General features: G+C 35.4%; 1 protein-coding gene across 5 annotated transcripts in view; it reads left to right on the plus strand.

Moving 5' to 3' along the window:
• Positions 1–23,971, plus strand: part of MYO6 (myosin VI) — an 86,393-nt gene that overhangs the window by 18,126 nt on the left and 44,296 nt on the right. For all 5 annotated transcript variants that reach the window (XM_029944849.1, XM_029944845.1, XM_029944846.1 and 2 more), the window contains exons 7-14: positions 2,129–2,184; positions 6,931–7,028; positions 7,363–7,527; positions 10,165–10,245; positions 12,914–13,094; positions 16,880–17,024; positions 20,193–20,350; positions 21,784–21,875. In XM_029944849.1, the coding sequence (XP_029800709.1) occupies positions 2,129–2,184; positions 6,931–7,028; positions 7,363–7,527; positions 10,165–10,245; positions 12,914–13,094; positions 16,880–17,024; positions 20,193–20,350; positions 21,784–21,875 (976 nt within the window). The remainder of the gene's footprint in view (positions 1–2,128; positions 2,185–6,930; positions 7,029–7,362; positions 7,528–10,164; positions 10,246–12,913; positions 13,095–16,879; positions 17,025–20,192; positions 20,351–21,783; positions 21,876–23,971) is intronic.

The following is a 23,971-nucleotide window of genomic DNA, read 5'->3' on the forward strand; positions in this document are numbered from 1 at the left end:
TTTGTGTTTCCCTGATGATGAGTGATGTTGAGCATCATTTCATGTGCCTGTAGGCCATCTGGATGTCCTCTTTGGAGAAGTGTCTGTTCATGTCTTCAGCCCATTTCTTCACTGGGTTATTTGTTTTGTGGGTGTGAAGTTTGGTGAGTTCCTTGTAGATTTTAGATACTAGCCCTTTATCTGATATGTCATTTGAAACTATCTTTTCCCATTCTGCTGGTTGCCTATTAGTTTTCTTGATTGTTTCCTTTGCAGTGAAGAAGCTTTTTATCTTGATGAAGTCCCAAGAGTTCAGTTTTGCTTACATTTCCCTTGCCTTTGGGGATGTGTCGAGTAGGAAATTGCTGTGGTGGAGGTCTAGGAGGTTTTTTCCTACTTTCTCCTTGAGGGCCAAATCCCTCCTCTTAATGTATCCCCTTTGCTGCCACAATTTAAGCTCTGCACTTTGTTGAGAATCACTGCATTATAAATACTGAAGGAACCGCAGCAGTCATTAGTTCTTTCAGTTTACACACCTAGTGTTGCAGCTACTGCTAGGACCTGTGCATTCTGAAATCTCAACACTGTGATTCCTACTCTATTACAGTATTGAAATTTTTTTAATGTTTACTTATTTAAAAAAATTTTTAATGTTTTTTATTTATTTTGAGAGACAGAGACAGTGTGAGCAGGGGAGGGTCAGAGAGAGAGGGAGACACGGAATCCGAAGCAGGCTTCAGGCTCTGAGGTAGCGGCCAGCACAGAGCCTGATGTGGGGCTCGAACCCACAAACCATGAGATCATGACCTGAGCTGAAGCTGGATGCTTAACCAACTGAGCCATCCAGATGCCCCATAATGTTTACTTATTTTTGAGAGAGAGAGAGAGAGAGAGAGAGAGAGAGAGAGTGAGCGAGATGCTTACAAATAGGAGAGGGGCAGAGAGAGAGACAGAGAGAGAAACACAGAATCTGAAGCAGGCTCCATGCTCTGAGCTGTCAGCACACAGCCCATCATGGGTCTTGAACTCATGAACCAGGAAATCATGACCTGAGCAGATGTCAGATGCTTAACAAACTGAGCCACCCAGAGCCTCTACAGTTTTTAGTCAGTTGCTGCATGGTGGGTTCCTTCTTGAAATTTTGCTGGTTTTTTACACAAATATATGATCTTCAGTTACTTGTATGAAATTAATTTAGAAGTTTGTTATCATCTGTTATGTATATGCAATAATGGTTGAATGAATACTAAATTCTAAGTGGTTCAATTTCTTATTCTTTCTCTTCTGTATGTAAGAGGCATGTGGTGAGTCTGTGGTTTATAGTACGCCTTTGAAAATGAATAAATAATTGAGAAACTGTAAACTTACTAACATATTGTAAATCTAAGATTACTTTTGGTTTGATAATGCCAGGAAAATGGTTGTTCCATCATGTTTAATCTTTCGCTAAAGTAATACAAAGAGTGGTAATTTCCTCCTTGTTCAGTGGGAGAATACCTGTTTTCTCTAGCTATAAAGATTGAATTCATAGACTGTCACAGACAATTTGGAATCTTATGTAGGTGATGAATATTCCTGTGTGAAATATGTGGCATATTTAAAACCAAATTGTTGGTTAAAGTCAGAATATTTCCAAAAACAGTTTTAAACGTAATGCTGATTAGATATTAAAGGTAATCCAAGTAGAATTTTAAATGTTTAAAAAGCTATAACGGAATAATTGCATTTAAATATAAATTTGTAAATTTTATTTATTTATGTATGTATTTATTTATTTATTATCAAACCTCTCCTTTTAAACAATTTTTAAATGTTTATTTATTTTTGAGAGACAGTGAGACAGAGTGTGAGTAGGAGAGGGGCAGAGAGAGAGGGAGATACAGAATCTAAAGCAGGTTCCAGGCTCTGAGCTGTCAGCACAGAGCTCGATGCGGGGCTCAAACTCATGAACCACGAGACCATGACCTGAGCTGAAGTTGGACACTTAACGGACTGAGCCACCCAGGTGCCCCGTAAATTTGTAAATTTTAAATAAATAGTTGTAGTGGTGATCAAAGTTTACATTTTGCATGTGTTAAATAATATTAAAATCACAAATACAATGTGTACAATATTATGATCATGTCTTTTTTTTCTTTATTTTAATCAGATATCTGACTGAATCCTATGGAACAGGTCAAGATATTGATGATAGAATTGTTGAAGGTATTGTTCATTTTTAAAATTTTCATTTTTTATTGTTAGATATGTACTCAGATTAACTTAGGAGAATCCTCTAGGTGGTCTGGAATGTTCTTCAAGAGATCCAAAAGACCTTTCCATTTCCTACAAATATTTGCTCACATGTCTTCTCCTTTATTTAATATCTATTGTCTTTCCTGTCACCCCATGTAATTGCTAAGAGGGCAGAGATTTTTATATATTACAGGTCCCTGGAATAGGACATACATGGGATTTGATCCATAAATGTCTTTTGGATGAATGAAAGAAATAGAGGAAGCTCTCTGGCCTCCTATTGGTTTAGTTGACCCTAATTTTGTAAAGAAGGAGAAAGGAAGAGAGTTATTTGTAATTAAAAAGCTTTTTGAGGGGAAATCATTTTAGAGAATGAATACAGTTGGAAGGCAGGAGTCTGTAAATTGATTTTCTTAACGTCAGTGCTTACATACCCCTTAGAAAGTCTTCTTGCACCTCATTTGGAAATTCCTGTTCTAGTCCACCATCATGTTGAATCTATACCACTGTCCGGCATCATAGATTCCTCTCTGGTCTCCCCAGTTAAGTTTTTGCTTCCCTGTAATCTATTCTCTGTGTGGATATTAGGATGATCTTTTTTACTTTAAGTCATTTAATGGTTTCATATTGCTCTGAAGATAAAGCTACAAATCTGTAACATCACTAAATGTTAGCTCTGTGTGGTCTGGCCTCTCTCTCCTCTGCTCTAACTGAGTCATGTTTCCTTTGAGTGCTTATACTTCATTCACGGTGGTCTCCTTCTAGTTTTATCAGGTGTTTTAAGCCTGTGTGGACACTCGTCCTTCCTCCTTCCTCATTTTCTTGCATGAGGCACTCAGTAAATACTTGAATAATGATGATGAAATTAATATATGTGAGTTGTATTACACATTGTCAGATTTGCTGAAAATCTGTTCCTAATTTAAATCCTAATTTAAATCTCTATAGAATGAGGTAGGTACTGTTTTATCTCTACTTTGCAGATTAAAAACTGAGGTAAAAAGATTTTAAATAAGTTGCTGAAGAGCATATAGCTCATCAGTTGTGGAAGTGGGGTATAAACTCAGGCATCTTAAGAAAAAATATATACTCAGGCATTTAACTATGTGCTACACTAAGAACATGTTTTAATATTCTTGGTGTTTTAAAGAAAAATTTCAGTCAGACAAAAATGTATCAAGGGCCTTCTGTGTTCATTCATTTTGCTAAATTATAGCTAGCAGATGTTATGTACAGTTTTTCACAACCGTGAAATATGCATGTAGATGAACATAAATTCCAACTCAGGTAAACATTTTTAAAGCTTGCACCAATCACATGTTTCATGTTTCTTGATATAATTTTATAGCTTTCCTTACAGTTATCACTGTGGTATTATACCCAGGTTTGAAGATCTAATAAAAAATGCTTAATTCACAGTAAAGTACTTCGCTTTAATGAGGGAATCACCCTTTCAAATTGAATAAATAAAAACAACAAATTGTGTTAATTCAGTATTTTGATTTGCTTACTTGGGGTACAGATGTGCTTGGGAATTGGATATAAAGCTGGTTTCTTCTGTGAGAATGTGGTGTGCTGCTGAGAAAAGTTGGAAAGTATTATTCCAAATGTTACTACAGCTCCTTACTAGAGGATGGCAGATGTTAACTAGAAGATCATAGAAATCATTGGAATATGTCTTCAACTGAAAATTGGTTGTCAGTTTTAAATGAATATATCAAACATTGTTGTAATTTTCTGATAGAGAGGCTCTTATCCTAATTTTGGATATTTTACTTAATATATTAAATCCTTCAGCAAAACCCAGCAGATCTCAGTAAGGAGTTGGAGAGACCTGTGACTGAGTCCCCCTTTTGCCATTAGCCAGTCATGTGGCTTTCCACAAGTCAGCTGACTTTGTTAGGCCTCAGTTTTCTTGCTCCTCTGAAAGGTTAGATGTATATGTAAACATTTCTTTCACTTTTACTGCTTTGTTACTTTCAACTAGAAAGTGATCCTTAAAAGGATTTGGATACTTGTTAATAAGCTTTATACTGTGGATAGAATAAGAGAGATGGACTTTAAAAGATTTCATAGGAAATGTTGTAGTAAGAAGCGTCATGAAGCGGTTTATGAGGCTGCAGAAGGAGAAACATGTAAGATTGGCGCTAATCTGGTATGTTTATAGTTGAGAGTGGTGAGTGTAAGAATAGAGTCTAATAAACCTTTCTTTAGTCATGTGGCATGTGTGTGTGATTAGAAGATAAAATCATTTAAAATTTTACATTTGTTCATTGGGAGTTTATTATTAAGTTTTTTAAAATTAAGCTTTTTATTCTACTTCTGTAGTAGTTAACATATTTTATTAGTTTCAGGTGTACAATATAGTGATTCAGCAGTTTTTGTACATCATTTCTCAGTGCTCATCAAAAGTGCACTCTTCATCCCTTTTGCCTATTTTACCCATCCTCCTATCTACCTCCCCTCTGATATGCTTTATTTTAAACAAGTACCCTTGGTTAAAGTTGTTATTTATCTTTCAGCAAGAGCATTTTTTACTTGACGTATACTTCAGAAAACAAGGCTCTAAAAGATATGTATAAAACATTCCATTCAAGAAACATATTTTCCTCAAGTACACCCAGAAGAATCTCCTCGTTAAGTCACATAAAGAGAGAGATTACAAATTTAAGAAGACAAAACATACCAAGTATATTCTCTAACCACGGTGGTGGTACAAAACTAGAGATCAACTATAAAATGAATCTGGAAAGTCTACAGTGTAAATACTAAATATCGAATATGTAAATATTAAATAACACACTACCACACAGTGGACCAAGTGAGAAATCAAGAAGCAAGTCAAAATAGCTTTTGAGAGAAAAAAGAAACACAATAATCCAAGAACTATGGGATGCAGCAAAAGCAGATGTTAGAGTGAAATTTATGCTATAAATGCTGTATTAAGAAAAAAATTCAAATAATTTACCGTTATAGCACAAGAAAAAGAAGAAACTTGGGTGAATTTAATAAAGGAAGGAAAGTGCAAAGAAAAATCAGAAATAAATAGAGACCAGAATAAACAATAACATAACATTGAAAGTAATGACCAGGGATGCCTAGATGGCTCAGCCATTTGAGTGTCCAACTTAGGCTCAGGTCATGATCTTGCAGTTTATGGATTTAAGCCTCATGTTGGACTGTGTGCTGACAGCATAGAGCCTGGAGCCTTAGAGCCTGAAGCTTTGGATTCTGTGTCTCCCTCTCTCTGCTCTCCCCTGGCCCCATTCGTTCTCTGTCTCTCTCTCTCTGTCAAAAATAAACACTAAAAAAAGAAAAAAAGTAATGACCAGTTTAAAAAAAAAAGTTTGACTTGGAAACCAAAATGAGAAATGGAAAGCAGTACAGCAGATAACCATGGAAATATATAGTGTGATAACAGAATACTACAAACAATTATAGCCTAACAAATCAGATAACTTAGAAGAAAACCAGGTAATTCCTAAAGCACACAAGTTGCCCCAATTGAATCATGAATCTTGAATCCAAAAAATAGGAAATCTTCAACTTGTAACAAGAATGAAAGTTGAATTATTAATCAAAAATCTCCTGGCATAGAAAAGCCAAAAACCATATGGCTTCATTGGCAAATTCTATCAAACATTTAAAAAATAATGGCAGTCTTTATCAAAATCTTAGAAATAAAGGAATAAAGAGAACACATTAAAAATCATTCCATGAGGCCAGTACCACCCTGACACCAAAGCAGGATAAAAACAATACAAGAACCAAAAAAACTCCAGTTTGTCTGATACAAATACTGCTACTCTTTCTTTTGACATCTGTTTGTATGATAAATGTTTCTCCACCCTGGCACTCTCAATCTGCAGGGGTCATTAGGTTTAAAATGAGTCTCTTTGGGGTGCCCGGGTGGCTCAGTCAGTTGAGCGTCTGACTTTGGCTTGAGTCATGGTCTCATGATCCATGGGTTCGAGCCCCGCGTCAGGCTCTGGAAGACCGCTCGCTCAGAGCCTGGGGCCTGCTTCACATTCTGTGTTTCCCTCTCTCTCTGAGCTTCCCCTGTTCACACTGTCTCTCTCTGTCTCTCAAAAATAAATAAATGTAATAAGTAAGTAAATAAATAAATAAATGAAATGACTCTCTTATAGGCTGAGATTTTAAAAACAATTGTTCTGAAGACCTTTTTTAGTCATTCTATAAACTAATTTGTTAGATTTTGTTGGATGTACACGGAAAAATGGTAAATCTGAGAAGATTTTATTAATATATAAAACATTTTAGGAAAGTTAAATCAATACCTTCTTTCTTGTATTTTGTTTACCAGAGGGTTGCTCTTTTCTATAGTATAATCACTACTCCTTTAGTAAAAGTTAATGTACTTGTGAAAATCTTACAATTTTTAAGGAGTGATTTTTAAGTTGAGTTATAAATTTTGTAACCTAATAACCTTTTAAAATTTAGTCTTTTCCGTATCATTTACATTTTCTTTTTACATAATTTGAGTAATTTTCCCATCTTCTGTACTTTAGTAGGGCCTGAACAAAGTAGCAGTTAATAAATATTTGAGATTTGACATTACATGTGAATTACTTCATGTTAATATTTTTGAAAACATTTTTTCTATTTCTGTTAATGAAGATATATACTGTGCATATCGTTTTGTAGTTTTCCTTCATGCTAGTTTTTGATGGAATACTTTTATTTCTTTTCTAATAGCTAACCCACTCTTAGAAGCCTTTGGAAATGCAAAAACTGTACGCAACAATAATAGCAGTAGATTCGGAAAATTTGTAGAAATACATTTCAATGAAAAGGTGAGTGAGGGTGTGTTTTGGGATGATAGGTTTGAGAAGTGTTTTTGTAAAACGAGGGTCTTGACAGCGTTGGTACTTGTACTTGAACTCATGGTAAATCCATTTAAGTTTTTCCCTGTTAGTTTAGGTAGTGGGGAGAATATATATATATTCATTATACCTTTTATAAATATTCTAAACTTAACATTTATTTAGTTATCTGCTTTTTCCCCTTTATTTGATAAATATTATAACCTTTTTGATATACAAATGCTTAGTAGCAAAATAATTTAACATCAGTAGGTTATACTTTCAGACTTTAATGCAAAAATGTATTTTCTGTTTTGTTTTTTAGAGTTCAGTTGTTGGAGGATTTGTTTCACATTACCTCCTAGAGAAATCTAGGATCTGTGTTCAAGGCAAAGAGGAAAGGAATTATCATATCTTTTATAGGTTATGTGCTGGTGCTTCTGAAGATATTAGGGAAAAACTTCATCTGAGCTCCCCAGATAATTTTCGGGTAGGTTGGATGAAGAGAAATTGCATAAAATTTTTGCAAATGGAATTGCCTTCAATTCTAAAACCTTACAGTGATTTTTAATTTCTAGGTGTATGTAACTTATAGTAAAACCAGTGTAATGTGATAAAATGTCAATCTCTAATGAGATTTACTGCTCAATTTATAATATAACAATATGAGGAGCTATGAAATGGGATAGATAAAAGGATAGATATGAAACCACTTATCAATTTAAACTCAGTAAGCAATTTAAAGTAGTTCTGTAATGCTAGCTTTAAAGGTACCTTTGACTTATTAAAAAAAAAAAGTTTTACCAATGAATTAATAAGAGACCCATGATTATTTCCCTTAATTCAACAACAAATATTTATTAAATTTCTTTTTAATGTTTATTTATTTTTGAGAGAGAGAGACAGAGTGTGAGCAGAGGAGGGGCAGAGAGATAGAGATACAGAATCCGAGGCAGGATCCAGTCTCTGAATGCAGTTCAGCTGAATTGTCAGCAGAGCCCAGCATGGGGCTCGAATTCATGAATTCACAGACTGTGAGATCATGACCCCAACCAAAGTCAGACAGTTAACCAACTGAGCCACCCAAGTGTCCCTCAACAGCAAACAAATTTATTGCTTGCTCGCTGGGTACCAGGCATTGTGCCTGTGTGAAAAAGATGAGCAGTTTCTGCTCATTAGCAACTTAGAATCTGGTTTGAAACACTTACATGTGCAAACACACACAGTCTGATAAGTTGAATGATAAGAGAGATTTGCATAGGATGCTGGGGATTTTGGAAAAGCTTACGGGAATAACTGAAGCTTGATCAGAACCTTGAAAGGTTTTCAAGTATTAGTTAGAGGAAGAAAGATGAAAAAATATTCCTAGTAGGTGCAAAAAGATGAACAAAGAAAGACAAGAAAGAGCTTAAAGAGTATGGCAGGAAGTGGTGGGAAGTGAGGCTAGAGAGTTTGGTCTTACTTCTGTAGTTAATAAGGAGCTATTGAAGAAATTTAAGTAGAAAGTTGGATATTAGGTCTATCCTTACTTCTGGCTTTAATATGGAGGGTGGCTTTAAGGGCGTATGGGAGGGCATGGATAGAAATCGCAACTATGGGTGAATTGGTTGGTAACCTATGGTTATAGATGAAGTAAGTGGCTTAGTGCCTGAATTTGGTTTAGTAGTGGGAAGGTTACAGAGCAGGGGATGTGCAAAATATTAGGAGGTAAAATTGATAGGACTTGGGAGACTGAGTATGGTAGGGAGGAGGAGTCTGGAGTAATTTTCTGGATTTGACTAGGGTAACTGGGTGGATGTAAATACTAAACAATGGCCACATGGAAGATTTGTGGCATATAGGATGAGTTTAGTTTTGGAACCTGTGGATCATCTAAGGGGACAAGCTGAGAAGACCGTTGGTCTGCTAACCTGAAGATCATTGTTGGTGCTGTAGTGATAGGTTTGGGAGATGCCAGAACTCTGGTAGTAGTTAAAATTATGATCATGAGTGGATGAGATCATCCAGAGAGATTTTATAATGTAAAGAAGCAGGTGCCAGATCCAGACTCTGGAGTTGGAGAATATGAGTGGTGAAGAGTTGCCCAGGAAAGAAAGCACAAGCAGGGTTGTGGCAGAAGTAAAGGAAAATCAGGAGTGCCAAGAATCACAAGCCAATACAGTTTCAAGAAGTGGTGACTGAGGATGATTAGCATAATTTACAGATTTGCAGCTGGGAAACTGTGTCCCTGTGCAGAATATGTGGGAATTATGGGAATGGATAAGGAATGCAGTTTGAATAAAGTTCTCCAGGTGATTCTGATAGTCCTCTTTGAGCAGGAGTCTTCCACTTGAGAATCGTGACACATGGTACATTTAACTATTGTTCTGTGTGTGTCTGTGTTTGCAGTTCAGTTTTTATTATTTCAGTCAGTTTTTTTAAATATGTATTTGGAAAATTTAAAACTACTGTCTTAAAATGCTTTATAACTGCCTCTATTTATATGCTTCTACAATGTCCCACCTCCTCTAGAGCTCATCAGATTAATTGAAATAGGAAGTTAGTTGCCCATAGTATCTTCATAAAAGTAGGAGAGGTATTTCTCTACAATGATTTTTAGAAAAGGAGTGTAAGTTACGATGAATCATATGAAATTTAATAAAGATGATGTGGCTTTGTTGACATTGAGTTAATGATAAGGTAGTGTGACCGTTCTTGTCTTACTTCATCTTTCTTTTTGGAGGCCTCGAGCGTATTATTTTTGCGTGTCTCAGATTGTGTAGTCTTTCCTGGCACAACGGCAGGCATCCTAGGAAGGCAGCTACTGAATTCTTTACTAGGTCAGAAAGTCTCCTGCCTCTAAAATTACTGCCCTTTAAAAATAGGAAAGCTTTAAAGGTATTGATTTTTATATTAATTATTTAATCTACTTTCAGGAATTAGGATTTTCAACAACCCTGATTTGAGTAGTAGGAGGAAAATGTTTATAATATATAGCAGTATCAATTGTAGTTGAAAGATTAAATGATATTCAGGTTATATTTAAAAATTGTTTTTGGTTACCTCTGTTTGATAAATTGTGTTTTCCTCTGTATTATTTTCCTATGGATCACATTTATTTTAAATTATTTAAAAATTTTTTTCCTAGTATTTAAACCGAGGCTGCACTAGATACTTTGCTAACAAAGAAACTGACAAACAGATTTTACAGAACCGAAAAAGTCCTGAGGTATAGTAAACTCTTTTTTTAATTAAAATCTTTAATATAAAAAAATCATACTGAAAGATATATTTTTTATTTTGGAACCTAAATCACATTTCTTACTTTTAGACTTATACTTTAGAAACTAAATGCTCATTCAAGTCTCTCTCATATATATTGTAGAGCTCTATGCCTCTGTTGGTATCTACAAAAGCTACACATTTTGGTTCTTCTTGTTTAGGCCTCAATGCACTGCTTTCCTCTTGTTCTTTTTCCCTTATATGAGGGTATTAAGTTGCCCGAGAATTATCCTTTGCTAACATTTTTTGAAACTTACTCTCACATACCCACTTGGGGTTTAGTGTAAAATATGTCCTTCATAAATTATTTTCCATTTTAAGGCTGAAGTAAGCTTTGAACTAGACATTAAATAGGGTAAGCATTCTTGTGAACTAATGCTTACATATTATCATATTTTTCTTTAAAACATTTTATTTCTATAAATGTTTATAGGTAGGTGTTGCTAAATTATTATATTTTAACAGTAATTATAAATAATTATGCTGTTAATTATTATTTTGAAAATATTAAATCCTTAATCTAAAATCTACAACTCTTAGATTTTAATGTGTAATGTTCAAGTAATAAGTGGTATTAAGTTGTATCTAATAAAGGAGCTTAAATTATGAAATACTGAGTCAGTATTAGCTATAGGACTAGTTAATTTTGTCTTTATTAATTTTATTTAAAGATTTATATTGAATATTTAGTTGTACAAGGTTTTATTATATGCAACTTTTAAGTGTGAATCAGATGTGTTTGGCTCGTTTCAAAATGAGGGAAATGAATTATGTCTCAATGAATCATAGAACACAAAGCAAATAAAGATTCCCATTATTTTGAATTCTAAGCAAATGAGTACAGTTAGTTTTTAAGTTGACATTTTATCATTTTAGACAAAAATGTCCAAATTACAAATTGTAAACTTTATGTGACATTCATGGTTGATACTTTAAGAAGTTACTTTAATATTTATTATGGTATCTTCTTTTGTCATGGTAACCTACATTTTTATAAGGCATCATCAATATAGAAATAGTATTCTTTCCACTAAGATAATAGAAACATTTACCTACTGGGGTAATGCAGCTGTCCTCAAGGAAAAGATGTGTATCTAAATGTGATCTTTGACATGAAAAAAACTGAGTAGAGAGGGAAGAAAACTGGATTTTACTCTCCTAAGAGTAACATGTACTGTTGGTATTCTGCTAAGAAAAAAAAGTACTCTTTATGATTTTAGAGTCAGCATACTTTGTTAGGTGTTTTACTCATATTATTGAGTGTATATTTAAAAATATGTAAGTTAATCACTTAATATATTAATATATTATGGATTAATATATTTAAATTACTTTTTATGTCTTCTTTATCAGGAGGATGAGGTGATCATTTTGACTAATTAGAATCCTTTCCCTAGTTCCATTTGAGTGTCTAAGCTGTGTGCAATTTCTAGTAGAGTGCAGTATTTTTAGTCTGCCATAATGGCAATATATTCATTAACATTTGATTAGAAACAATTTTTAAATGAAGTAACAATTTAGTTGCAAGACTAAAAATTCTGCATGCTCTGTGTTTTTATTAACTTTGGCTGCATGTGATCATTTCCTTTGCTTCTTCCAAGAATAAAATTAAATTTCTTTTTATCTAGACATTTTCCAGAAATTTCACCCAAGCATAATTAAGCATTTTAAAGAATTTTGTGGAAAGATAATCCCAACTTTAGCTGGGAAGCAATTGGCAACTGGGAGGAAAAAAATTCTCCTAGAAATGTCTTTAATGGGCAGTTAACTCTGATGCTGTGTTACTTAATGTTTAATTTTACCTTTTCATTGTCAAGTTCTGGAAAATTCCTAGTCCAGTCTTTTTGTGTCCAGTAACTTTTATTTTTCTACTTCCAGTTTCTGCAGGCCTAACTCATTATTTTTTCTGAGCTTTTTAGTAGGTTCTAACAAATGAATACTTTAGCTTTAAGTTCTTTTAGGAGAGAAAACACATTTTTGCTTTATTTTTCCTGAAATGGGAGTCATTGCATAAATTCCTAGAGTAAGCACAATGCTTATTAATAGACTTTACCTCATATGTGCTTATACAGAAAGATTTAAAAAGTGATTCTGAGGCCATAAAAATTTTTATTAGTCTGTCCATTATTTACCACTGCTGAATATTGGTACAGTTGATGGCACTTAACCTAAAGGAGTATAATGCTAAGTGTTAGATTTGAATTTTTATTATAATTTTTTACCTTAGTTCTTTTTGACTTCTGGATTAGGGTTGATTCTTTTCAACCACTGATACATAATCCTTCATTTTCACTCAATTTATATTTTTATTTAACATGTCTTAACATTGTAGTACATTAGAGTTAAAATTGTAATTTAGGTGGAGAACATCTTATTCCAGTTTTTACTGATTTTTATTGAGATAATTTTAGATTCACATGAAGTTGAAAGAAATAATACAGAGAGATCCTGCGTATTTGTTCAGTCATTTAGTTTTTGAATTGTTAGAATAGTAAAGTTTTCCCATTGACATATTTGATTTTTGCATGTTATATATAGTGCATTAATAGATTTTGTGTAGTGGTTTTAATATACTTGAGAAAAGAGCAATTAATTGATATCTCCTTGTTTTGTAGTATCTTAAGGCAGGTTCCTTGAAAGATCCTCTGTTAGATGACCATGGAGATTTTATTAGAATGTGCACAGCTATGAAAAAGATTGGTTTGGATGATGAAGAAAAGCTTGATCTGTTCCGGGTAGTAGCTGGTGTCCTGCACCTTGGAAATATTGATTTTGAGGAAGCTGGCAGCACCTCAGGTTTGTTTGTTTGTGGTTGTTCTGTTTTAAAGAGGAATAAAATTAGAAGTTCTGTCATTTCTTTGTTATATGTAAATTCAGTCTGTTTGTGTGCAGGTTTTTAATACCCTGAAATTTCTAGAATATTTTGTGTAATGTGGTAAATCTTGGAAATGAAGGATGCTGCATTATTAGTCATTTTGAGCTCTGTTTTGAACAAGTCGGTGATACTGAGGGAATAAACTCATTTTTTGAAGGATAAGTAACTGTGACCAGCATGGTCATATTTAGTTACATTTTTCGACTGATAATTCTACTTTTCCAATATGTGCACAGCATAATTCTCTGCCATCTATTAAGGTATTTTAACATTTTTCTGGTTCATTGACATAAACTTGGATCAGTTAGTTAAGGGAATTGAATGTGTACAAGCCCATACAGTTTATTATTTTGAAATGAAACACGTTATAGTTTCTGCAAATTAAAAACATGTTAATGTCTTCATGATAGTAACTTTTCAACTCCAGTGGTTTTACATAAACATGGAGACTTTCTATATGATCTTAAGTTTGATCCATGAATACAGGGGTTGGAAAATTGTGGCCCATGGCCAGATTTGACCAGCTGCCTGTTTTTGCAAATGAAGTATTGTTAGAACAAAACCACACCCATTCGTTTGAACCTTGTCTGTGCCAGCTTCATGCTACAGCAGCAGAGTTTGGTAGTTGTGACAGAAACCGTATGGCTGGCAAAGCCTAAGATGTGACACTTAAGAGAAAAAAGATTGTTGAGTCCTGTATAAATACATTATTAAAATATTTTATACTAAATATGAGTTAAAAAACTGAAAGCGCTATTTAATATAGTAGTCAAAACATGGACTTTAGTGTTAGATCCCAGAAGCTCTCCAGCTCCTCCTTTCTTCATTTGTAAGCAGTCCATGAGAAGTACTTGCCATGAGTAGTATTCCATTCTGTGGTTATACCAATTTTGTTTATCCATTGACCATTTGATGAACATTTGGATTGTTTCTGCCCTTGGCTATTATGAATAATGCTGCTGAAAACATTATTGTTCATGTTTTTGTATGGGCGTATGTATTTATTTCTCTTGGGTATATGCCCAGGAGTGGAATTGCTGTCATATGGTAACTCTGCTTAACCTTTTGAGGAACTGTCAGACTGTTTTTAAAGTTGCTATATTCATTTCAGATTGTCATCAATGACATGTGCAGGTTCCTGTTTCCCCACATCCTCACACTGTCTGACTATAGCCATCCTAGTGTGTGTGAAGTGTTTTTTATTTGCATTTTTCTGAAGGCTCATGAGATTTAGCATTTTTTCATGTCTTCATTGACTATTTGTATCTCTTTTTTGGAGAAATTTCTGTTTATAACCATTGCCCATTAATTGGGTTTTCTTTAAAAAAATTTTTTTTAATGTTTATTTATTTTGAAAGAGACAGAGACAGTGCATGAGGAGGGGAGGGGCAGAGAGAAAAGGAGACACAGAATCTGAAGGAGGCTTCAGGCTCTGAGCTGTAACACAGAGCCTGACACAGGGCTCAAACTCAAGAGCCATGAGACCATGACCTGAGCCGAAGTTGGACGCTTAACCTACTGAGCCACCCAGGCGTCCCAATTGGGTTGTCTTTTTATTGTCAAGTTGTAAGAGGTTTTTTTTTTTTTTTTTAATTTTTTAATGTTCATTTTTGAGAGAAAGATAGAATGGGAGTGGGGATGGAGCAGAGAGAGGGGGGCGACATAGAATCTGAAGCAGGCTCCAGGCTCTGAGCTTTGAGCTGTCAGCACAGAGCCTGATGTGGAGCTCAAACCCATGAACTGTGAGATCATGACCTGAGCTGAGCTGAAGTTGGACACTTTAACCGAATGAGTCACCCAGGTGCCCCATCAAGTTCTAGGAGTTTTTAAAAAAATATATGTATATCCCAGATACAAGTTCATTATAAGATATATAATTTGTAAATATTTTCTCTAAATCTGTGGGTTATCTTTTGAATTTTGGGGTAGTGTTCTTTGAAACACAAAAGTTTTTCATTATTAATTTTTTGGGGGGTGGTGTGAGCAAGGGAGAGGCAGAGGGCAAGGAAGAGAGAGAATCTTAGGCAGGCTCCACACCCAGTGCAGACCCCAACATGGGCGCGTCTCACCGCTGTGAGATCATGACCTGAGGCGAAATATAGAGTTGGATTCTTTTTTTTTTTTAATTTTTTTTAATGTTTTATTTATTTTTGATACAGAGAGAGACAGAGTATGAGAGGGGGAGGGTCAGAGAGAGAGGGAGACACAGAACCGGAAGCAGGCTCCAGGCTCTGAGCTAGCTGTCAGCACAGAGCCTGACGCGGGGCTCGAACCCACAAACGTGAGATCTGACCTGAGCCAAAGCCGGAGGCTTAACCAACTGAGCCACCCAGGCGCTCCTAGAGTTGGATTCTTAACAGCAGAACCACCCAGGTGCCCCCAAAGCTTTTCATTTTAATGAAGTCGAATTTTCTTCTGTTGCTTGTGCTCTTGGTGCCATATCTAAGAAACTGTTACCTATTCCAAGATGATGAGGATTTATGTTCGTGTATTCTTCAAAGAGTTTAATAATTTTAGCTTATTTATGGTCTTATTTATGATGTGAAGCCGGGGTCCAACTTAATTCTTTTGCATGTGGGTATCCAGTTGTCTCAATGCCATTTTCTGAAAAAGCTGTTTTTGTCCCCGTTGAGTTATCCTGACAACCCCTTATTCATATGGAATCTCATGGTCTTTTTCTCCTGAGACCAGTCTATTAAGTAGTTTCCTAATTTGTCATGATACATTTCTTAAGATTTTTCACAAAGTCTTTATAGTTTTGAAGTTAGTCTTCAGATGAATTTATTATAAAAATCAAACCCTATTAGTAAAATGTTTATTTTTAGAATATTAGTAGCAGTAATAAAAATAATAATAGTTAACCGTTATATGGTGCTTACTGTGTATCAGGTACTACTCCAAGAACTTCACATATGTAGCCTCCTTAATCTCTATAACAATTTTATTAGCTTTATAGTTAGTATCCTCTAAAACAGATGATTAATCTGAGCACAGAGAGAATCAGTAACTTGTTCAGGGTCACACAGCTAATGAGTCTTAGAGCCATATCAGTGCAGAGGCTCATTGCAGTATAGTGTCTTTCTATATAATGCTTTTTAGAGCAGCCTCCACAACTAGAAATCAGTGGATATGACGTGCAGGTAATAGCAGTTGCCTCCTCAAACTCTTCCTATTTCCCAAACAACTTAAGCACATGCATATGTATGCATGGGTACACACAGACACATACCACACACACACATACGCGCACACACACACACACACACACACACACACACACACACACAACCTCATATGTTGACAGACATCCACACTGACTTACTGAAGTGCCAACATTTGCCATTACAATTACTTCTTAAGGTTTTCAAGAGTCATCTGAATTTTACTGATAAGGTACTATATTTCTCTAGAAATTTATAAGGTTATAATTTATCATTAGTATATTTTGCTTGCAGGGTCATAAAAAATGAAACAGTGGCAGGTTAATAATGATGAGCAGAAGGATTATATCATGGACTGCCTCAAGTGAGGGTCTCCCACTGACCTGGCAGTATGAGTGTTTGAAAAAGGTGGTGAAAAAGTGAGGTGAAATTATAAGTCACAAATAAGCTTGGTCCATTCCATAGATTATATGTGAAGTCTACTTCTAAGAAATGGATCTTGAAAATCTAGTTAATATAATGTCTTTTAAATGTGTTTTCATTAGGTGGTTGTAATTTGAAGAATAAATCTACTCAGGCATTGGAATATTGTGCTGAATTACTAGGCTTAGATCAAGATGATCTTCGCGTGAGTTTAACTACAAGAGTCATGCTAACAACAGCAGGGGGCACCAAAGGAACAGTCATAAAGTAAGTTCCTTAACTCCTTGCTCTGTAAAAATACTGCCTTGTAGTTTGTCAAGGGAAAATCTTTCTTTGAGAACACTGAGTTTTAAAGATTTAAACACAGATCTTTTGAATGATTTATTCTTTTCATTATAATGTTCTAAAACATGTGCTCGATAATTAGAATTCTGTGCATCTCACTGCAGTAATTCACTATATAAATAAATGCTGACCCTCACAGCTCTTAAAGTTGTTCCTTACAGCTAGATATGCTGCATGGCACGTATTTGAAGTTTATAAGGTAAGAGTGGTTTACTTTTGTACAACTGCAAAAATATGAGTTGATTATGTTAATCAGTATTTGTTTTAGGCAGTGTTTTTTTCTGTTTTTCAGGACAGCTGGGTTGTTGTTGTTTTTTTTTTTTTTGAGCTGTAATTCAGTCTTTTAAAGGGTACATCTAGGGTTTTTAGTATTCTGTACTGTCGTTCCCCGCAGGCCGGGTCCCTGCACGCTGCACCTATCTCATCCTCCCAACCGGCAGGGCGGAGAATTGGCGCAGGTTCTTTTCCTGAGGGAGGGAGAGAAAAACAGGGCAGGAGGGGGGAGACGCAGAGAGTGAAGACAGCACACGGTTTCCGATCAAGCCTCTAGCTTCTTTATTCTTCTTCTTCTCCTTCTTTCTCCAGAAAACACTCTTATTTTATATATGGTTTTGGGGCGGGAAACTGACCCGGGTCGGTTACCAGGTAAACAGTCAAATGCATATCACAAGAAGCGCCCAGATTTGCCTCTGCAATGCTGGGGAGGGGGAGCTAGCACTGAATAATCCAAAATGCGGTTTTGATCTTTTGTGCACCTTGGCCAAATCCACGTCTGGCGCAGCAAGACAGTCGCCAAAAATTATTTTGACCAGGAAATGGCAATCTCCAGCCTCCAGATGGAAATCTTGTTTGCTGGTTCACTCCCCGGAGAGTGATAGTCCTTGCCTGAGGCAGCCAGAGAACTTGGCGGCTCCCGACACTGTACAAGCTTGTGCCACCATCACCATTATTTGGTTTCAGAAGGCAATAGGCCATTTTACTTTAAAAGTGATTTTTCTTGCAAATGACATGTTCTATTAGAAAAACTTATTTTTTTTTTAGCTTTTAAAATGTTTATTTCTTTTGTGAGAGAGAGAGGGAGAGAATTCCAAGCAGGCCCTGCCACTATCAGTGTGGAGCCCTACATGGGGTTTGATCTCATGAACTGTGACATCATGACCTGAGCCAAAATCAGGAGCCAAACACTAAACTGACTGAGTCACCCAGACACCCCTGTTCTAAAACTTTTTAGGTAGAACTCACTTTAGTAAAACGCTTAGCAAATGGAATTTCCTCCTACCTCTCAGATTCTTCATTTAGAGGAAATTGCGAATGACAAGAAAATAAGAGCCTAGCCAGAATTTCTGAAATCTCTAACTAAGAACTTTAGGTTGTGCTTGGGTAACTGTATGCTTTTGGTTCAATATTCTATGTTTTAGACATTTCTGTTTTTGATACATAAAATAAAATTGATATTCAGCCATTATTCCAAGGGTACTGTAAGATCTTCATTAGTGAGGGAAAAAAGTCAGATCCTCTATTCATTGCTAAATAAGGAAGGGGGGAGTTTTTGTGACATATTTCAGGAAGCTGTTCAACAAAGTAAACCAAGAAGGATGTAAAAACAAACTTTTAGGGGTGTCTGGGTTGCTCAGTTGGTTGAGCCTCTGACTTCGGCTCAGGTCATGATCTCACAGTTTGTGGTTTTGAGCCCCACATCGGGCTCTGTGCTGACAGTTCAGAGCCTGGAGCCTGTTTCAGATTCTGTGTGTCCCTCTCACTCTGCCCCTCCCCTGCTCATGATCTATCTCTCTCTCTCTCAAAAATAAATAAATATTTTTAAAAATTTTGAAAAAACCAACAAACTTTTAGCCACTCACAATATTTGGTAGCTCTTACACTTTGGAAAACATTAGGAAGATATGGTTAGCTGGATTATTTACTAAACCAATTCCAAATTATTATAAAGAAAACCTTAGCAAGGAAGATGTATATAGTAGTGCCATACAGTTGCTTGGTTCTTTAGAGATATTTCTGGGGTCCATGGAAAGTCTGGATAAACACAGAGGTTTGTGATTTTCAGGTAGCATTTCCTCCATTTCCCCTTTGTTCTATGTATGGCATGCTCACACAGGACTCACTTAGGAAAGGGTTCTGTTGCAGGAAGTGTAAGTTGGAAAACTATATTAGAAGGGATTCAAGTATCAGCCTGACCAGACAGACTTTTAAGGTTACTTCCAAATTTGACAATTTTTCTGTTGCTTCCATGGTGCCTCATACTTACCTTTATGATAGCATTTAGCATGGCATTTGAAAATTCACTTCTATGGAAGTTTTTTAATCAGACTTTAACTTTCTTAAGGAAGAGGGCTGTGTGTCTATATCTGCGACATCAAATACTGTTAAACCATGTAGTTACTTATATTAAATAGGAGAATTGGAGGGGCGCCTGGGTGGCTCAGTCGGTTAAGCCTCCGACTTCGGCTCAGGTCAGATCTCACGTTTGTGGGTTCGAGCCCTGTGTCAGGCTCTGTGCTGACAGCTAGCTCAGAGCCTGGAGCCTGCTTCCGGTTCTGTGTCTCCTTCTCTCTCTGCCCCTCCCCCTCTCATGCTCTGTCTCTCTCTGTATCAAAAATAAATAAAACATTAAAAATAAATAAATAAATAGGAGAATTGGACAGTCCAGAGTTTAAGATATAAGCATTTCTTCCCAAACAGTGTTAAACAAAGTGCCAAACTTTAGTTAGCCTGATTTAAACAGTTTATTTTGCATTTGAAGAAAGTCAAAAAGAAGATCATTCCTCTGAATGATTTTTTAAAATATATTTAGCATGTGTAGTTAAGTATAAATTAAGGTAGTCAGTTTTTTGCGCCTAAACATCTTTTACTCAATATTACGTTTTTTATCTATCTGTAGACAGTTTCTGTAGTTCTTCTTTTAGTATGCTTCTTGCCCCATTTATTTGTGCCTATTCACAAATGACCTTTGGTAGCTCTTTATTTTGTTCTTCACAGTGAATGTGTTTAGCTACCCTTTGGTCTTGGGCGTCTGGCATTATTTTCACAATTACTACTATAAGGAATTTTCATTGGTATAGTCTTCTTTTATAGGGTACCCTTGAAAGTGGAGCAAGCAAACAATGCTCGTGATGCTTTGGCAAAGACTGTCTATAGTCATCTTTTTGATCATGTGGTCAACAGAGTAAATCAGTGTTTTCCTTTTGAAACATCATCTTATTTTATTGGAGTCCTAGATATTGCTGGTTTTGGTAAGTATAGTTTTGTTTGTGAATTTGTATTTGTTATTTTTTATTTGGTTTTCCACATATATCTAAAATTTTTTAAAAAAGTTTTTTCCCCTGCAATACCTTTCCCTTGATGTATTTTTTAAGTTATATGTCCATACCTACATTTCATTTCATAATGTGATTTAATTAGGAAGCTGATGTTTAACAAAAGGAAAAACTCAGGTTTTGGTTATAGTAATGCTAATAATAAAACATGTTGATTGAAACCATTATAGTTAGGAGATGTCTCTATACTCCTAAATGAATGCAACTGAATAAAGGTAAAGTTTTGAGTTCTACTAATAAAGAAAATTAAGTCATTAAAACCACTGACTATAATGTAGTGCTGGATACAAGTTGACCTAACATATAAGCCAAACTCATTGCTATGTGTAGAAATTCATCACTAGTGTTGTTAACGGATCTCTATTTCTAATGAATTTCCATCAAATGAATAAATATGTATATTAAAGACTTTATGCATATAACTACATAATATAAATATAAATATATATTTAAGGTATTATATATTAATTTGTATTCAAGATGAATGTTTGAGAACAGCCATGGAGCTGTGCAACCAGAAATAAAATGAATCCTTAACATCTGAGTGTCAGATGTGTTGTTGTGGATGACTGTTTTGTAAAAATCTCCAAGTAAATTGGACCGTTTTTTATATTGGGCTTTATCAATGTGAATGTTCCTTCTGGCTGTGTAGGAATAGTGTTTTCCTCCTGTGTAGTTTGTTTGCTTTGGCCAAGAGACGGTATGTTTACTTTTTGGGAGAGGTAGGATTTTGGTTTTGATGTGATACATATTTTAAAATTTATAATTATTACCTTTGGTTCAGAGGTAGAAAAACATTCATCAGTAACGTAAGATTTTAAAATCTTCAGACGGTTTGTTTCTTGGTCTGTACCAGTTTTAGTGTAACAGGCACATACACAGAATCATAACATTTTAGAGCTACAGGGTACTTCATGTACTTAGAGGTAATATAATACAGTCTCCTCATTTTAGAAATGAGTGAATATTTGGAATATTTTTAAACTATAATTTTACAGATTATACAGAAAAAGATTTAAAGCACTTGGCTTTTAAGCCACTTTTGCTCTTCAGTTAATTTAGATTGCCTTAACACCTTGTACTTAAGAAACTTATGTTTAAGTGGTTTACATTTGGTATTTTTTACTATATGAAATTTATCTCCTTTAACATTTACCTTTTTTGTTAAGTAAAATGTAGTATTTTCAGTAATTAATTGAAATACCTAACAAAATTTGTCTTGAAATAAGAGACCTTGGAGAGTATAATACAATTATATATATATTTTAGCCTAAGTTTAAATTAAGCATTGATATCGTAAAATGAAGTTGATTTGCTGATGACTTTTGACTCTGGTTTTCTGTTTTCAGAGTATTTTGAACATAACAGTTTTGAACAATTTTGCATCAACTACTGCAATGAAAAGCTTCAGCAGTTTTTTAATGAAAGGATTCTGAAGGAGGTAATTGCTATTACAATTTAAGTTTAAGAACTGAATTAAGTTATTTTAATTTCAAGGAACAGAGGCATGCTGCAGTTGCTCTGATTGATGGGATATAATATGTAGGGTTGCCCAGAGGATCAAAGATGCCCAGAAAAGACCCCAGGGTCTAGCTGTTGCTCAGGATCAGCAGAAGTGTTAGTTGATACAGTTGAAGCTTAGGGACCCAACCAAAACTCTAGTAGGCATCTCCTCAGAAGTGCACATCTGTTGCTTCCTAGTGACTTTTGCTAGACTTGGTATTTTGCTTGTTTCTTTTTCTGAGTCTATTGCCCCTATTTCTGCCCCATTTCTGCCACTGCCAAACAACTCTTATTCCTGACATTGGCATCTCCTACCCTTCTTCTCTGTCTCTTTGCTTCTGCTCACTCTACTACGTGATCACCCTCTCTCTGTGTGTGGCAGGAAAGCCACCAAATCGAGGGATGCAGTGGGACCATTGGCTCTCAGGGCCTCTGGGCAGTGCATTCTCTGCTGGACTACTGTGTGCACTGCCTAGGCGCCTGTGAATGGTGTGCCTATGGCTGGCCTCCAGTCTCTGGTCCAGGAGAGGGCTTGCTGCCACTGTGCCTAGCGAATAAGTGGGCATAGCCAACACTCATAATCCCAAGTCTAGGAAAGTTATAATTCTTTAGAGTTCAGAATAAGTAAAGATAGGTTTGGATCAGTTGATTTGTGACTAGGCTTACCATTTTTACCTTATATTTGAATTCTCCAGTATTTATCTACCAGTACCCTTGACTTTCCTTCTTTTGGGCTATTTGAGATATGTTTTACTGCAGGTGGATAGTAGAGTTACAGGGAACTCAGAAATGGTCTAGTTCAGCAATTTATTTTACAGATGAAGAAAACGAATTTCTAGCAGTTTAATGACTGCTTCAGGTCTGAACCTACCTTCCAGCTGCTGACTGACAACATTGTATTCTCCTCATATTACCATTGCTGTTTTCCAGTTCTCTTCTTAACTGTATCTGTATCTGAAATGCCAAGTATTCTTCCCTATTCCCATTCGGTTAATCTTTTCCCACATGGTTGTTTTTTGTTGTTATGAGTTTCCCAGCACATTCCCTTTTATAGTTTTTACTTGTATACTGTAGTTTAAGCCAGTTCTGTCATAAATAAACAGTAAACCAAATACTTATCAGTTAAGATAATTACTCTGAATATGTTTTATCCAGCCACGTTAGTTCTTCCATTACTATTTAAAGTTGTACATGTGTGCTTTTCAGTTAACATGCCAATTCTTCCCTTCCATGCCAGCCCAACAAGCTTTATCTAGAAGCATGATGAGGAAACAGTATCAAGATATATGTTTATTTTTATAACAGTTCCTTAAAATAAATGTTTGGGAGTACCTGGGCGGCTCAGTTGGTTAAGTGTCCTGACTCTAGATTTCGGCTCAGGTCATGATCTCACGGTTCATGGGATTGAGCCCCACGTCAAGCACTGTGCTAACAGTGCAGAGCCTGCTTGGGATTCTTTCTCTGTAAATAAATAAATAAACTTAAAATAAAATAAGATAAATGTTTGGATTTCAAATTCAGATTGGGTCTCAAGTGGACCCAATATCTATCTAAAGTGATAGAAACTTTTTTTACTATATCTTGTGAGAGGAAATATTTAAACATTCAGGAAAAAAAAAGATTAAAATGCATGTCAGCCTATGCTCATTACATTGCTCATCCATCTTTAGTTAAATCCCCCCCATTTTTTAAATTTAAGAAGATACCAGATTTAATCTAGGAACTCAACTTTAATTTGTAAATCATTTTTTCAAATTACACTTATTTTTCCCAGTAATATATTCCTTGTATCACTGTGTAGATACTAGAGCCCACTTGCAATTAATTGCTGTTTCTTGGCTTCTAGTGCCTGTCTGTATATGTTGAAAAATCTCTCCTGTCTTCAGGCAGCGCTTTAGGACCACTGAGGATATAGAGGAGGGAGGTTTCCTGTCAAAGGGAGCTAGTTTGCTTAGCTCTTCTTTGAACTTCTAAAAAATTATCACAGCAAGTTCTTATATTCCGTGTATTCCAGGGTTGGTAGATTCTGGCCTT

Source organism: Suricata suricatta, chromosome 7, assembly GCF_006229205.1.
Source record: "Suricata suricatta isolate VVHF042 chromosome 7, meerkat_22Aug2017_6uvM2_HiC, whole genome shotgun sequence".
NCBI lineage: Eukaryota > Metazoa > Chordata > Mammalia > Carnivora > Herpestidae > Suricata > Suricata suricatta.